Source organism: Martes martes, assembly GCF_963455335.1.
Source record: "Martes martes genome assembly, chromosome: 6".
Taxonomy (NCBI): Eukaryota; Metazoa; Chordata; class Mammalia; order Carnivora; family Mustelidae; genus Martes; species Martes martes.
This window is the reverse complement of record NC_137893.1, coordinates 120394300-120410381: the sequence shown is the minus strand read 5'-3', so window position 1 is coordinate 120410381 and position 16082 is coordinate 120394300. Positions and strand designations below refer to the sequence as shown.

The window sequence follows — 16082 nt, the reverse complement described above, 5'->3', positions numbered from 1 at the left end:
CCAGCAAGTGGGAAGGCTTGGGGACCCACTGTATGAGGACAGTTCAGGTTGGGGGCTGAAGGCCTGGGGGAACAGCAGGGATGGGAAGGGTTAAATAGGCTGGCTGGGGTTGGGTTCCCCAAAACCCAGCCTTTTGGCGCTTCAGCCCCAGGCTCCTGGACATTCAGGAAGTCAAACACGTAACCCGACTGTAGAAAAAATACCTTTTTATTAATTATTAGGAATAATTCATTCATCGAATGCAGGGTGCGTGTCGGGCAAGGTTAGGTACTGCCGGATGGATGAGGGGAAACGTGCAAGAGGGCAGTAAGAAAGGGGACAGTCCCCCACTTTCCACAAACTATAAACAGCAACATGAACACAGAGAATCACAAATAAGAGGCTCCTTCCTCATGTCTCCTCCTGTCCCACTCTTTCAGAACGAGTCCCACTGTGGTCGCTAGAGGTGCCAGGGCATCCGGAAGTTCTGGGCCGGGAGTGGGGTACAATGGGTGGCCTCAAAGTTATACAGATGCTTCTGAGCCTGAAGAAAGAGGGCAGGACAGGTGGGGAGCAGAACACTGCAGTGAGCAGTAGCCACCAAACACCTCCACAGCCCCTGAAACCACCACCCACTCTCTACAAGCTGCCACTTCCAGTGCTGTCCCCAAGCCCTACAGGTGCCCCCTGGCCATTCGGACACCCCCTTCCTGCTCACCACCCCTTAGCTCACCAGAAACAAGGCCAGCTGCTGCCTTCCGTCTGCATCCATGTCCTCCCCTGAAGAGAAGAGGTGCTCACACAGGGCCCATACATCCGGGTATTCATCCTGGACATCCTAGACTCTTCCCGACACCCTCTCCTGCCCCAGGACATCCTTACCCACACTCCAGGGGAACTCAGGCCCATGTTCTGCCTGGTAGGAGCGGAGGACGGACAGGCACCAGTCCTCTTCCACCTCCCAACGGCTGTAAATGGAGGCTGCTCAGGGAGAGAGAGGAGCGCCCGTCAGTGCCTGGCCTTGCCATGTCCCCACCCAAAGGCCTCACTGCATCTCCATGCACCTTCCTCCAGCTGTGAGGAGGCCTCCAGCCACTGCCTCACCACTCGAAGACCCTCCTCTGCCATCACACGGGGATACCTACAGAGGGAGCACGGGGACGGGAAGTCAGGACCCAGTTCCCTTCACTCCTCACCCCAAGCCCTCCTCTCCCGCTCCCCGCTGTGCCGTGTCAGCACACACACCCCTGGCTCACCGGTACTGCAGGAGCTTCAGCAGGAGGTCATTGCCTCGGTTGGACATGATGTCCTCAGGAACCCTGGGGGTGGGAAGAATGGACACTGAAGAGGCTGGAGTTTGGGGAGGGAGGGTTTGGACACCTTCCAGGGGCAGAGGTGGGAAGGGCAACTTCCTAGTTCCATCTGGGACCCAGGAGGGCAGAGGCTCCCCGGCACTCACGTGGTGGTGATGATCTCATCCTTGGTTCTGCGGATTAGCAGCACGGGGCCCTGGTACCTTCAGAGGAGAGCGTTGTGGGGAGAGAGTGCTCAGAGGGAGACAGTAACACCTGGCCACTGCCCACCCCCACAAAGGGCTGCCTTCTCATCCCCCACTATACAGGGCCCCATGGGCTAGCCCATCACCCAAGGATGAGAAAATATTAAAGAATGGACATTGCCCAAAGTCTGGCCTTACTGGGAGATCTGCTCGAATACCAAGCAGAGCCTGTACAGGGGGGAGGCAGGGAAGGGTGTTGCTGGCCGGCCCTCTCTCACCTGCACAACTGTTCTGCATTGTTCAGATTGAGGTGCTGCCTCACTGTTCTGGTCACCAGGCCCCCTGGCGTGGGATAAAAGTGAAGGGATGACAGAGACAAAGCCCTTGCCCAACACAAAGGTCCCCAATGCTCACAGAGAAAACTGAGGCCCCAGACAGGGGAGTCCTCCTGCTTCTCAATAGTGGGGTGACCCACTCCCCACCCACAGCAAAAGGATCCATCTCCAGTTAGAATGAAGCTCCCAGTACCAGCCCACCCCTTCCCTGGAAGGGCAGGCCTGGGAGTTGTACTCACTCCAGCTATCTGGCATGACCTTCAAGGCCAAGGGCACCAGGTCATCAAAGGAGGCATCCAGGATCACAGCACTAATGTCTGGGTAGGACATGGCTGCCCACGTGGCTGGTACCGGGACAGGAAAGAAGGGTGAGGACTGAGAGGGTCCTGCCCACCACCCCACCCCTGTCCCACTGACCCTACAGGCTGACACCATCCTCCCTATTAGGTTAGCCCAAGGTCTCCCTTAAGCCCTCACATCACTTGGCCAGGGCACTCTCCAGAGAAGATCGAGAGAGAACATGAAAGTGCATCAAAGAATACGTGCAGAGGAAAGATTTGCTTCCCTGATGTGCTCCCTGCCGAGGACCCTGGTCTGCTTCTTTTAAAAATGGGCAAAAAAGGGCACCTGGGTGGCTCAGTTGGTTAGGCATCTGACTCTTGATTTTGGCTTGGATCATGACCTTGGGGTGGGGAGACTGAGCCCTGTGTCAGCCTCCATGCTTGGCAGGGAGTCTGCTTGTAATTCTCTCTATCCCTCTGCCTCTGCCCCTCCCCCTCGCTCTCTCTCTCTCTCTCAAATAAAATCTTTAAAAACAAACAAACAAACAAATAAATAAAATAATGGGCATAAGAGTGGAAGGAAATGTGAATGTATACAAACAGGATACCTTCTTCCAGACCCACACAGATATCCCACCTCCATCCTCTCCTCCCTTAAGCCTCGACCCCATTGCCAGGCCCCCCATGCATTTCCCTACCTCTCCTTGGGGTGGGGTAGGGGTGGCACAAATTGGGAGGAGGGGGGCAGGAGGTAGGCTGGTACCAGTGAAGCCGCCGATGGACCAGGCATAGATGATGATGTCCTGGGGCTGGAAGCCCAGGCGGTGGATGGCAAACTGGACCACCACGTCCATGGCGTTGGCCTCATTCTGAGGAAATGGCACCCCCTGCAGGAGGAAGGGCAAAGACAGGAGTGAGTCAGCACCAAAGGCTACCTGGGTCACTGGCAAGCTCCCAAAATGGACTCTTCTAGCAGCTCCCCTGCAACAGACAGGGAGGGTACGGAAGAAAAGGCTGGTGGGAAGGGCTGCACTCTCCAGAAACCAGCCTGCCTGCTGCTTCCCACTGTGGGAGGAGGGGTCTGGCTCCCTGCCCTTGGCACCCAGGTGACAGGCGAGTGGGAGCTCCCTCACCAGAAACAGCCACTCCTTTCCTAACTCTAGTGGCTGACCAGGGGGAGACAGACCATAATTCAGGAAAAGAAAGGGATTTCAGAGAGGGTCTCACCGTGCTTCCAGCAAAGCCGGGATGGTTCCAGCCCAGGACTGAATATCCAGCTGCAAAGAAGGAGGGGGAGGGGCTAGGAGCTCATGGCCCACACTTCCCCCAAACCCCTCCAGCCCTGGGGGAAAGAGCAACCGGACCCTGGAGCTCTAAACACCCTCAAACTCAGAGGCAAGTAACTCCAGCCTTTCCAGAATGGGGAGATGACACCAGAGGTTCTAAGGCAGCAGAAGGGAGAGGTACGTGATGGTGTGGTGGGGACAGAACGAAGGCCATCCTGTTAGGAACACAGCCCAAGGGGAGGGAGGTATGGTTAGCAAAGGGGGAGTACACTTTCCCCCAGATGTGAGTTTTAAACCTCACTCAGAAAACACGATCTGGTACAGGGAGGTTCTATCAGTGTGGGAAGGTGGGGCCGTTCCATTCCAAAGGACAGGGACAAAGAGAGCCGAGCCACAGGCCTACCTTCCAGAGGCGTAGAAATGCAGCCCACCTCATAGAAGCCCGCGTTCCCCTCACAGCAGATCACCTGTGGAGGGAGGCAGGAAGGAGGGCTGGGAAGGAGCCAAGTTGGGACAGAAAATGCCCCATGTGGTAGGATGTGGGAAGAGGAAAGGGCCTGTTGTCTTCAAGGGAAATGGAAATTTCTCAACCCACAAGGTGTATAAGAAGAGAAGCAAAGTGGATGCAAATGCTTAGCAAACTGAACCCTCAGAGGAAGAGGAAGTACTAATCACCCAGTACAGTGTCCACTTCTCCTTGGAAGACCAGCAGGGGGCCAGCCCTCAGAAATGGGTAGGGATACTTTTTTTCCTTTCTGGCTTTTGAGTGTATTTTTTCCCATGACACTTTGTCTTGTGTGGTATGCCAGTCGCTTTCTATCTCTGGGCTCCAGACACAGAGTCGGATAAACCATTCCACGGTGCCCCATGCCAAAGCCCAGAGATGACAGGGCTCGCATGGACTCTCTCAGCGCTGGGGAGAGCCAGGACCAGAAGCCAGCTCCCTAGACTGTTGGCTCAGGGCTCCTTCCAGGGCTGCTTCATGGAGACAGGCCACTTGGGAGGCCAGGCTGCCCGGGTTCAAATCCCAGCTCTCTCACTTACTGTGTGATCTGGGAAAATTATCCCAGGCCTTAGTTTCATCATCTATAAAATGGGTTGACATAAAAAATTAGTTTCTCTTCCACACGGTTATAGAAATGCTGCCTAAGTGGTGACTGTTAGAAGATTACTTTTTGGTCCTTGAATGCCAGCTCCTCCTTGCTCCATTTTGCTATGGCAGGGTTTTCCCGAGAGAAGAGGTCTTGAGGGTGGGGCTGGGAGACAGGGATTATTCCAGCTGTCTTTCCTTGGAGCTGCTGGAGGCCTGAGATTCCCGGAGCCTCTGCTGCCCCCCCGCCCCCACCCCGCAACTGCCTCTGGGCTCCCTGCTCCCTCTCACCAGCTTCTGTCCCTGGGGCTCTGCTGTCCCCCGCCGGTCCACAAACATGGTGTCAATCTCGTTGCCATCACAGGCCAGCAGCTTCGCCCGGCGCCCGTTACACTGAGCGAGGGAGACATGAGGGGCGGGAGGTCACATCCTTGGTTGGGGGAGGAGGATTGGGGGCGCAGGGGTGGGGGTGCCTCACCTCTTCCACCAGCCGGGCCTGGCCCTGCAGCAGCACAGGCATGAGGGCCTTCTGGAGCAGGTACACGGAGCCGGGGTACAGCATTCGGCGCCCCAGGGTGTGTGCCACCAAGTAGCTGTGGGGAACACAGGGGCTAGCCGACCCTTGAGCTCAGGAGGGCCCAGGGCCCATCCCAGCTCTAGCACCCAGAGATTCTGGGGCCCGCTTTACCCTTGAACTTCAGTTTTGTTTTCTTGACCTTTACGTGTTTGTGTTCCTCCTTAAGGATTTAATGAAATATTGTATGTACCAAGCTGATGTTTTTCAAACTTTTTTACTACAACCTTTATAAGGGGCACATTTTATTTGTGGCCCAGTACACACATCTGTACATATACTAAAAACATAGGAGATGATATTTTCTATATATGGTAAAAAAGCAAAGTTATTACTAATTATGATTCTGTTAATGTGTAATTACTACTGAGGGGGCCTCGGTGGTGCAGTTGGTTAAACATCCAACTCTTGGTTTCGGCTCAGGTCATGATCTCCGGGTTGGGGTTCAGCTTGAGTCTGATTAAGATTCTCTCTCCCTCTGCTCCTCCCGTACTCCACCCCTTACTGTGGGCGTGCACTCTGGCTCTCTCTCTCTTAAATAAATCAATCTTAAAAATGCAACTTATTAAAAGTCCCCAGTTAAATAATACTTTTAAAAAATGTAATTAATTCACAAAGTGAATTATAATTCACTCAATTGATTTTCAAGATTCCTGAATGGGTCAAGATCCATAGTTTGGATTTTGTTTTAAGATGTGTTTACTTAGGGGCACCTGGGTGGCTTAGAGGGTTAAAGCCTCTGCCTTTGGCTCAGGTCATGATCCCAGGATGCTGGGATCGAGACCCACATCGGGCTCTTCTGCTTAGCAGGGAGCCTGCTTCCTCCTCTCTCTCTCTACCTGCCTCTCTGCCTACTTGTGATCTGTACCTGTCAAATAAATTAAAAAAAAAAAAAAAAAAGATGTGTTTACTTAGGGGCACCTGGGTGGCTCAATGGGTTAAAGCTCTGCCTTCAACTCAGGTCATGATCCCAGGGTCCTGGGATCGAGCCCCATATCAGGCTCTCTGCTCAGCAGGGAGCGTGCTTCCTCCCACCCCTCTGCCTGCCTCTCTGCCTGCTTGTAATCTCTGTCAAATAAATAAATAAAATCTTTGTTAGAAAAAGATTTACTTGTTTGAGAGAGAGACAGTGTGTGTGTGTACATGAGCAGGGGGAGGGACAGGGGGAGAAGGAGAGGAAAGTAAACTCCCCAGTGGGCACAGCACTAGAGGTGGGCCAATCCCAAGACTCTGAGATCATGACCTTAGTCAAAATCAAGAGTTGGATGCCCAACTGACTGAGCCACCCAGGAGGCCCAAGATCCATTGTTTGAAAGACACCAATCCAGACTGCAGACTCCACGGGGGCAGAGACCTGACTGTTCCATTTACTGCGATGTGCCCTCTATCTGCCATGTGGGAGGTGGCCAGAGCCTGACACAGAGTAGGGGCTGAAAATATTTACTGGACCAATGTGCTACTTTCGACACATAGGTAGGTGCTGTTCCTAAAAAAGGCAATTAACCATTTCTAGTTAATCCTGAAATAGAATTTGTCCCCAGAAAAACACTGTACCACTCCGTCCAGCATCCCCTCAAAACTGCAAATCTGGTTTGCCCCTCTGACAAGGGGCACATTGTCCACACTGACCGCTAAACCCTCCCGCTTCCCTGGTATCCCAGAACTTGCCTCCCAGGCCCCAGCAACAGAAAATCCCCACAGCGTCTGCGCCACGGCAAGGTACCGATGATTACTACTGTGACACTACAGCTATGACTTACTTGGGCTTTGCCATGTGCGCTCAGGGCCCCACACAAGGTGGAAGCCCTTGTGAACAGGTTACCCTACCTAATCGCACCAATCTGAGAGGTGGGCTATTTACGGATGCAGAAACTGTAGCTTGCTTAAGGTAGAATAGCCAAGGTGCAGAGAGTCCAAGACAAGGACACAGCTGCCACCGGACCCTGCTCTGGCTAGGGCTATGTGTCTCTACCACATGCCCAACCTCATTCTTCCCTCCCAGCCTCATTAAAAGAGCTTTTGTAGGGCACCTGGCTGGCTCAGTTGGTAGAAAATGTCACTCTTGCGCTCAGAGTCCTGAGTTCAAGGCCCATGTTGGGTGCAGAGCTTACTTAAATAAATTGAAAAAATAACAAAATGAAAGAGCTATTGTCATCAGACAGAATTGTGTTAATATCCCAATCCTTCATTCACCTTCATCCCAATCCTTCTGTAAGATTCTGGACCTCTCTGAGCCTCTTTTCTTCACATACAAATCAAGATTAGAAAGTACCACAAACAGCTCGAGGTCCAGTAAATGACATCGAGAGCACCCAGTCCTGGACTGGACTGGAGCACCCAGTCCTGGAGTCCTCCCTCCACCCCAGCGGGCCTCTCTCCCTGTTGCTTCCCACCTGGTGATCTGACAAGGCAGCTTCTTGACCCGGTTGAGGAGAGTGTCTGCTGTCCCCCGGTGCAGGGGCTCCGGGCGAAGCAGGGCCACACCCTGGCGGGAAGGGCCCCCTCGAGACTCTTTCCTGAGGATGGAAAGATGCAGGGGAGGATGGAGTCAGCAGCAGCAAGCTGGACATCTGAGGTCCAGAGGGCAGGGATCTAGGAACGAGGAGATGGCGCTGGAGAGCAGGCCCTGGGGCCCCAAATGGGGCTGGAGGTATGGGACAGGACAGAGCAGGGAGGGAATGAAAGAACTGGGACCTCACCGGCTGCTGGGCTCTTCCCAGTGGAAGTCGACTGGCCAGCTCTTAAAGTCAAAGTTGTAGTTGGCAAGCTGCCTCTGTGGTGGGCAGGGAGAGAAAGAGGAGGGGGAGGAAAAGGGCGACTAAGAGGGCAGGCTTACCTACCCAACCTCGTCTCACCCTCATCAACCACAAGACCAGCCCCCACACATCAGGGGAGGGGGAGACAAGTCAACATCTCCACCCCCCGCCCAGTTCACAGAGGGTAAGCTCTGTCATGGCCTGAAAAATCAGGCAAGAGAGGAGGCTCTATCCGTTCTCAAGACTGGCCTGGCTGCTTCCAGAAGAGAAACGTAACAGTCTTTGCTTTTCCAAAATTTAAGACTGACCCACACCCAGAACGGGAGGTGCTGGTGCTTCTGAAGGAGAAAGTGTGGGTGTGGGGGGTCTGTTGGCTGGACATGCCCTCTCCCCCACTGGGTCTTTACCTGATGCTGTCCTGGAGGCTGGGTGACAGGGAAGGAGGGAAGTCATGCCTACGGTGCTTCCTTTGCATTGGGACCACCTCTTGAATGAGGCCCTCTCCGACAGTTCCATCCTCATGGCCACCTCCCTTCCTTCAACTTCTGCAGCCAGGGGCTGGTGAGGCCACCCAGACCACCTATGCCTCCGGTCATCCCACTCAGTCTGCCCACATGCTTTTTGAGGGTGGCGGAAGCTGTGTCTTCTATTCTGCTGTACTCCCTCCCTCATCCCGAGAGTGCCCAGAGCTCTATTTTAAGAGCTGTTTTTTTATTTTCCATCACAGAAATTGTTTGACATTTTCAAAAATAACTTGACTAAGAGGGAACAATAGAAACTCTGTACAAAAATGTAAATGGCGAAACAAAACAAAATGAAGAAAAACAAATTTCAGGCAGGCTCTGCTCAGACCTGGAGGCAAATCCAGACCCAGCCACTTCCTTTGCTTCGTGACTCTGCTGGTCACTTAACCTCTTTGTGTCTATTTCCTCAGAGGTATAATAATACCACCTAATGTGGTTGTTGTGAGGCCTGGGAAGGGTGTACGCAAAATGCCTCAGACAGCGGCGTGCCAGGACATCACTCCATAGCTCTGTAAATGACAGTGTGGAGCATGATGACGGTGGTCACAGCTGTTTGATCCCAGGAACCCCTTTGTAACAGGAAAGAGCTTTATAGGGCCCCAAAGCCCCTTCTGAAAGATAATCACACTCCAGCACCAGCTGGGCTGGCCCAACTCCAAGGACACCGTGCCCTACCTTTTCTCCCTCTTGGCACCACGCTGTGCTTCCGGGCACAAGAGTGGACATACCTGTCCATCTTGTCCCATCTCTGAACCAAACTAGCATGGTGTTCGATGCACATGGCCAAAATAAACACCATTTATAGAACTGAGCTGCTGTGATAGAGAGAGGACCCCCTTCTAAGAAACACTGTGGAACACTACATTAGGAGTGGTGGGGAGGAAGATTCCTTGGGTGGACAGTTCACTTGCACAGGGTGGGAGGGGATACAGAGATGGGCAAGCAAAAACCCAGTGTGGTCTGTGGCAAAACCCACCTCCTGCCCCGGGCAGAAGCTGATGCCCAGTGCTCCAGGGAGGCAGCTGAGGAAGCAGCCACCAGGGAACCCGTCTGGCACCTCTCACCTTGTTTTCTGCAGACTGGTTCCTATGTGTTGCCTCCAAGATGGTGATGAACTGCCGGTACTGGGGGTTGGTCCAGCGGCCGATGCCTGGGAGAGAGAGGACAGGAAACAGCGTTAGGAAAAGTGGAAGAGGAAACTGAGTAAGTTTAGGGAAGAGGCTTGGAGATGGGCAAGGAGAAGGCCCTGGAAAGAGAAGTGGGAGGAAAAGGAACAGATGGCCCAGAGTCTGGGGAAACAGGAGAATCGAGCTGACCCCCTTCCTTCGTATGTAGCTTTATTGTTCTCCCACCCAGCTTCTTCAGTTTGTTTCTTGATAGGCTACCGATGCTCCACCCTCCAGAATGTTCACCTTCCCAGTCTTACCACAGCAACATGCAACCTTACTTTTCACCCCGGTGAGCGCGGAGTTTCTCTTCTCCCTGCCAGCATTCTCCACTGCCTGCTTTCCCTCTCTTTTCTGTACAGTCTAACTCCCTGCCATCTGGCTTCTGGCTCCTGCTCTCACCCCACAATCACTTCCTCACTGAATGTTGAGTCCCCTTTCTCTGTCCCCGCTCTCTTCCAACTGTGCCTCTCAGCACTCTTCCTGTTCCTCGAGACTCCTTCCTCCTCCGCTTCCTGGGTCCATCTTTGCCACCTTCTGATATCCAGACTGCTCCCCAGCCTCCCTTCCACTTCCCTCTCTGAAACAAGAGCCATCCTCAATGCTCAGCTCTTTCCTCTCTTCACCTGGCCCTTTGGCAGTCACATCTGCTCTCCCTTCACTGTCAAGAATCTGAAGCCCTGACTTCTCTGCTTTCACTGACCTGACAGGTGTCATGGGCCAGGCACCAATAACCTGGGAGGCACCGGAAATGAGACACACAGGTTCCAGCACTGAGAGCTGGGGCTTTGGTTGGGGGTGGGGTGGGACTGGAGAAAGATGGTAAGCAAGTAAACAAGAACATTTCAGAGAGGGGTAAGTGCTACCAAGAAAATAAAACCAGAATGAACCAGAATGCTATTATCATCAGGGATAGAGGCCCCAGACGATATGCAGAACAAAGCAAGGTGCAGAATGGTTTGTCCAGTGTGATGCCAGTTGTGCCAAAAATGTAAAATGAACAAAAGAATGGCTGTAGGGGCGCCTGGGTGGCTCAGTGGGTTAAAGCCTCTGCCTTCGGCTCAGGTCATGATCCCAGGGTCCTGGGATCGAGCCCCACATCAGGCTCTCTGCTCAGCGGGGAGCCTGCTTCCCTTCCTCTCTCTCTGCCTACCTCTCTGCCTACTTGTGATCTCTGTCAAATAAATAAATAAAACCTTTTAAAAAAAAAAAAAAGAAGGGCTATATATTGTTTTTAGTTACCGTATTTCATAGATTCTAAAACATGTTTCCTTTCACATTTGAAAACTGAATCGAAATGCATTTTACAATTCACAACAGCTTAGATTTGATAAAGTGAGGCCTATCTTTCATAAAAGTATAAAAATGTGGACCAGGAAAGAAACCCCGCCAAATGGCAATGGTGACTTCTGGGGAAAGAGGAACACAGAACTGGGGAAGATTCCAATGGGAATGCCAGCTCGGAATGCAAAGCTTCAGTATTTTATTGACCAAAGGTATCTGAAACAGTATCACAGAACATAAGCATTTCAGTTCTTTATGATATTGAGGCACCTGGGTGGCTCAGCCAGTTAAGTATCTGCCTTTGGCTCAGGTCATGATCCCAGGGTCCTGGGATCGAGCCCCCTGTCAGGCTCCACTTCTCTCTCTCCCTCTGTGCCTACCCCATGCTTGTGCTTACTTTGTCTGTCTGTCAAATAAATTAATAAAATCTTTTTTTTTTTAATTAATGTATCGTGGTTTTCTGGTTCTTACTTTTTTTTTTTTAAAGATTTTGTTTATTTATTTGACAGACAGATCACAAGTAGGCATAGAGGCAGTCAGAGAGAGAAGGGAGGAAGCAGGCTCCCTGCTGAGCGGAGAGCCCAATGCGGGGCTCAATCCCAGGACCCTGGGATCACGACCCGAGCCGAAGGCAGCGGCCTTAACCCACTGAGCCACCCAGGCGCCCCAATTAATAAAATCTTTTTAAAAATTATTATTATGGTATTGTGTTCTCTGAGCTCTTCTGTATTTAATTTGTGTGCCCATATTAAAAATAAATAAAATTTAAATGTAGGACAAAACCGAGGAGTGGAAGCTACTTTTAGATCGGGAGGTCAGGGCAGGCCTCTCTGAGGAGGGAGCCCAACCCGGTGGAGATCGGGAGGCAGAACACTGCAGGCAGAAGGTCCTCACCCCTGTCTGGGCCCAACTGCAGCCATCCAGCTCCTGACCCGCCATTCTCTCTCCAAGCATCCCCTTGCCCAGTATTTGTAATGTGCACCTGCCAAGGGGCAATGATTTGGATCATCTCTTCACTTTTAAACTGTGAGATATAACATACGTTTATACAACACACATTCAATTAAAAAAAAAAAAAAAGCAAAGCAAACATTTAGGTGACCATCACCTAAGTCAAGGAAGAGAACAAACTCACATCCCTCCAGGAGCCCTCCCTGTCCTGTTCCCTCCCTCTCCCAGGTAATCACTCTCCTGATTCTCAAGATAACCATGCCTGTGTTTTGCCACTTATGTATGCATCCTTTTTGAAATTCACGTAAGTGGAAATACACTGCATATATTATCTGTAATGTTGAATGCTTTTTGCATTCAACACGACAATTTTGAGACTCAACTGTGTTACTAAGTGTAGCTTAAATTTGTTTGCTTGCATTGCTCTGTTGTGTTCTGTTGTAGAACTAGAACCCTCTAAAGTATTTATCCATCCTACTATTTGTGGCCATGGACTTGTTTCCAGTTTCAGATTATTACAAACATATATGTGGATATGTGCAGAATTATTGTAGGGTATATGCATCTTTTCCAGAAAATACCAAAGTTTTCTGCCAATTAGTTTTTCATACTCACAACCAAGCCCTTTAAGGAAAAGATCATGTCTTCACCATTCCCAATTATTCCCCCTCAGCACCCAGCAAAAAATTATATTTGCAAAAGCTATATAATAAATATTTACCCAGTGAAGGAGAGATCCAAACCAGGCTCCCTCTGGACCTACCTCGGAGACAGGCCACGCCTGCCAAGAGTAGTAGTAATGTCCCAGCATAGTGAGAAAACGGCACCACTTTGGACAAGCTCAGGTAACCTAGGAGGGGAGAGGCATTATGTGAGAAGTTTTCCCCACTGCCCCTTGGCATCTCTTCCCAGGTCAGCCCCCAACTCCACCCCATACCCTCTCTTTGGGACAGTCATGCCCTTGGAGGAAGAAGATGCCTGATGGAAGAGGGAAGCCAAGCCATCCTCACAGGTCCCCTTTCCTCTTTAGGGGGGTTGGCTCATTTGCCAACAACCTGCCCACCACCTTTGAAACCACACTGACCTTTCCTGTATAAGTAGAAGAAGGCGAAGGGAGAGGAGTAGTAAGAGATGGACCAGAAGACTGAAGCCTGCAGCAGAGAGACAGGGACAAGCAATCAATACACACACACAGGTTTGCCGTTTCCAGGCCTAGGCTCTGAGCAAAGTGGATAACCTGAGGGAGATCATATCAAGGACCTATTCTGTGCATAACACAGTAGGTGCTTAATATTTGTTGAAAGGCAACATATCAGAGCATAACAGAGGCTGGGGAGATTAGGTATAGGTTCCCTTTTCTTCCTTTTGTCTCCAGACATAATTTCACCACATTTAGAGGCCAGTTTCTTTTTCTGCTCAAGTTAACCAAGCCTTTTCAATCAGCCCTGCTCAGGACAGTGCCTGGCCTGGTCCCCAAGAGATGCACAAACGTCACCATAGGAACTCTGCCAGAGAAAACAGCTGTCTTTGCAGCCAAGAGGTTAGTTGCCAGGGAGGACAGGTCACTGGGGACCACAGGACTCAGCACCTGCAGACGGTCCCAAGAGTAAACACATTTTCCTCAGGGCTCAGGCTGCCCCACAGAAAGCAGTGCACACACCAAAGGGGAATGCCAAGTATGTGTGCTTGAGAGCGCGTCCACACGTATGTTGGAGAGGTCGGCTGCAGAGCCCAGAGCATCCCCTCACCCCCCAGGGGCGCTGCCTTCCCCCAGGCTGGGGAGGAGAAAGTTCGGGAAGGCAACTGGGTGGGAAAAGATGCAGTAGTCTCAGACGTCAGGGCAGACATACCAGTGCCAGAATGCTGTCAGCATGCTTCTCCAGGGCACGGGGTTGGTAGTACGTATCCTGCCAAAATAGACAGTCCAGTCAAGGACCGTGTCCATTGACAAGTCCTTCCTCCTCCCTTTGAGAGCCCAGACATGTGTCCTCTGGTTCTAGCCTCCAAAGCTATCCCTCCTGGGACATCCCTGGTTCCCAAAGAAGCCACTCTTCCCAACCCCCATTCTAAACCCGATTTCCTACCTCAGACCATGAGAACATAGGGGCCTGGACTTGCAAGCAAAAGTGACAGCCTCACTGGACATTTTGTGATCCTTTTCCACAACCCAGTTTCAAATGGGTTGTGGGCATGTGCATATTGGGACAGGAGTTAGAGAAGAAAGGAGAGACACTGTGACAACTTGAAGAGGGAAAGAAGATCAGAAGTAACAGTGGGGTGATTAAGGAAGAAAATGTGGCTCAGGGCGGGCAGCTCTGGAGGGCAATAAACACAGTCTGAGACTACCAATGAAAAGGTAGAGAACATGTAGGGGCACAGTCTACCACCACCCCCAGCTTTCACGGATGCGATGATCCTAGGGCCTCCAAGATAGGGTGGGCGGTTGGGTGGGGGGCAGCGGATACGTATGTGGAAATCATCTTGAAATTCAAGGCCAGGGTGGAAGGAAGATAAAACAGAACCGAGGAGGGCACCGAGGCAGAAGAAATCGAGAGTCTGACGGCAAAATAATCCAGCTCTCGAATCCGCGCAGGGTCTCTTCCAGGACTTAGAGTCAACTGGGACCAGCACGAACCACGAAAGACAGGGTGGGGGGCCGCGAGAGGAAAAAGCAAGGAGTGGTAGTCAGAATGAGAAAGCGGTGGCAAACGGCGATAAAGGAAGCAGCCGGTCCGCAGGCGTGACTTTAACCCAGGAAGCACAAAGAGCACTTTGCAGACAACTGGCTTGACAAGCAGGCTCCCCCGATTTCCAATAATGGGCGCTGCTGGGGAGCAAAGGCCGCAAAGGGGTTTGGGCCGTACCATGTTTTTGACCAGGGGAGAACTCGACTCACCCAGGAGCTGGAAGGGGGGGTAGTGACTGAAGTTGGAGTCTCGGGGACGCCGGACGGGGCCCTTTCTGAGTCCCTTTCCCGGTAGATTTTGTAGAGCCGGGGGCCTAGGACGCAGCTCAGCAGCTTCGCCATGGCCCCCGCTCCGGCCGCTGCTCTCCCAGCAGCAGGTCCCCTTGCTGGCCCCGCCCTTTCCCGGCCTCTAGGGTATTGCGTGCCCTTGACGTCAGCACGTACCGGCTCCGCCCCGAGCCCTAGGGAGACATTTTCCGCGCTCTTTGAGACTGTTTTCGTGCAGATGGACCTACGGATAGAGCAATGGTCAGAAATTAGTTGGAGGCGTTTGGAACGCTGAGAGTTAGAACGTATCAGGCGTAGTTAAGTTCCCCCCGCCTTTAAAAAAAAATTCCTTAATATTGGCAGACTCTCGAGCGACAGTGGGAATGAAGGGTAAAAATTAGGAGCACTTGGCAAGAGCAGCAAAAAAGAAAAGGTGTTTAGGAATACACCTAATCAAAGAAATGCAAGATTTCATGAAGAAAATTACGAACGCTTTTGAAAGAGGTAAACAAAGGCTTGAATAAACGGAGAGCTGCATCGCAGTCATGGATAGGAGGATTCAGTATTGTGAAGGGGTGTGAAATACTGGTCAAAAAAAGAAAAGATGAATTATCGCTCTCAAGCGTGGACGAATCTCAAAACCTCAAAACCGTAATGTTGAGGGGAAAAAGGAAAGCCACAGGTTACATACAACCTGACACCGTTTGGACATACAACGTCCAAAAAGAAAATTTAATGATCAAGAGAGTGAAAGACAAAGAGCAAATTTAGAATAGTGTAACACAGCGTAGAGAACCTTTGAAATGGTAATACTGTTTCTTATTAGAGATACAGGTTTGTTTTCTTTTTCCTTGTACCTTACACCCACATAAAATATACATTCTTCAGCTTTTTATTGCAGTAAACACCTATACAGAAAAGTGCGCCATTTCAGTATATCCATGTACTCAGCCTCCAGATCAAGAATACATTATACCACATCTACAAGATCTTCCTCAAATCACTACCTGCCCCACCAAGGGTAACCACTATCTTAATTTCTAAACTCGTATATTAGTTTTGCCTAATTTTGTACTTTATGGAAATGGAATCATACGAATCATGCCCTTTGTTTCTTGCTTCTTTTACTTCTTATTTTATGTTTGATATAGTCTTTGGTATGCATAGAATATTTAATCAGAAACAATTTTAAGGGGGCACCTAGGTGGCTCAGTTGATTAAGCATCTGCTTTCAGCTCAGGTCAAGTTGGGCTTTCAGTGGGGAGCCTGCTTCTTCCTCTCCCACTGTCCCTATCCAGCCCCCCCCCCACCCGCTTGTGTTCTCTCTCTCTCAAATAAATAAAATCTTTAAAAAAAAGAAAAAGAATTTTAGAGTTAAAAACACCCAATTCAGGGGTGCCTGGGT

At 51.0% G+C, this 16082-nt stretch overlaps 1 protein-coding gene across 1 annotated transcript; it reads right to left on the bottom strand.

Moving 5' to 3' along the window:
• Positions 1 to 189: 189 nt before the first annotated feature.
• Positions 190 to 14915, bottom strand: ABHD16A (abhydrolase domain containing 16A, phospholipase). Its single transcript, XM_080805726.1, has 20 exons — positions 14621 to 14915; positions 13575 to 13631; positions 12809 to 12875; positions 12488 to 12574; positions 9388 to 9473; positions 7743 to 7816; positions 7437 to 7559; positions 4948 to 5062; positions 4761 to 4862; positions 3783 to 3846; positions 3321 to 3370; positions 2857 to 2980; positions 2052 to 2156; positions 1756 to 1819; positions 1439 to 1495; positions 1236 to 1298; positions 1044 to 1120; positions 862 to 960; positions 713 to 759; positions 190 to 523 (listed from the first exon to the last, which is right to left on the bottom strand). Exons 1-20 carry the CDS (start codon positions 14750 to 14752, stop codon positions 440 to 442), a joined length of 1677 nt encoding a protein of 558 aa, XP_080661852.1. The 5' UTR covers positions 14753 to 14915; the 3' UTR covers positions 190 to 439.
• Positions 14916 to 16082: the final 1167 nt, after the last annotated feature.

What these genes read in the sequence shown, in the direction of transcription:
- ABHD16A (XM_080805726.1), bottom strand. Translation starts at nt 14,752, where the DNA reads ATGGCGAAGCTGCTGAGCTGCGTCCTAGGCCCCCGGCTCTACAAAATC. An exon ending in CTGACAGCATTCTGGCACTG is followed by an intron (nt 12,876 to 13,574) that starts GTATGTCTGCCC and finishes TCTCTGCTGCAG; the next exon opens with GCTTCAGTCTTCTGGTCCAT. An exon ending in TGGGAAGAGCCCAGCAGCCG is followed by an intron (nt 7,560 to 7,742) that starts GTGAGGTCCCAG and finishes TTCCATCCTCAG; the next exon opens with GAAAGAGTCTCGAGGGGGCC.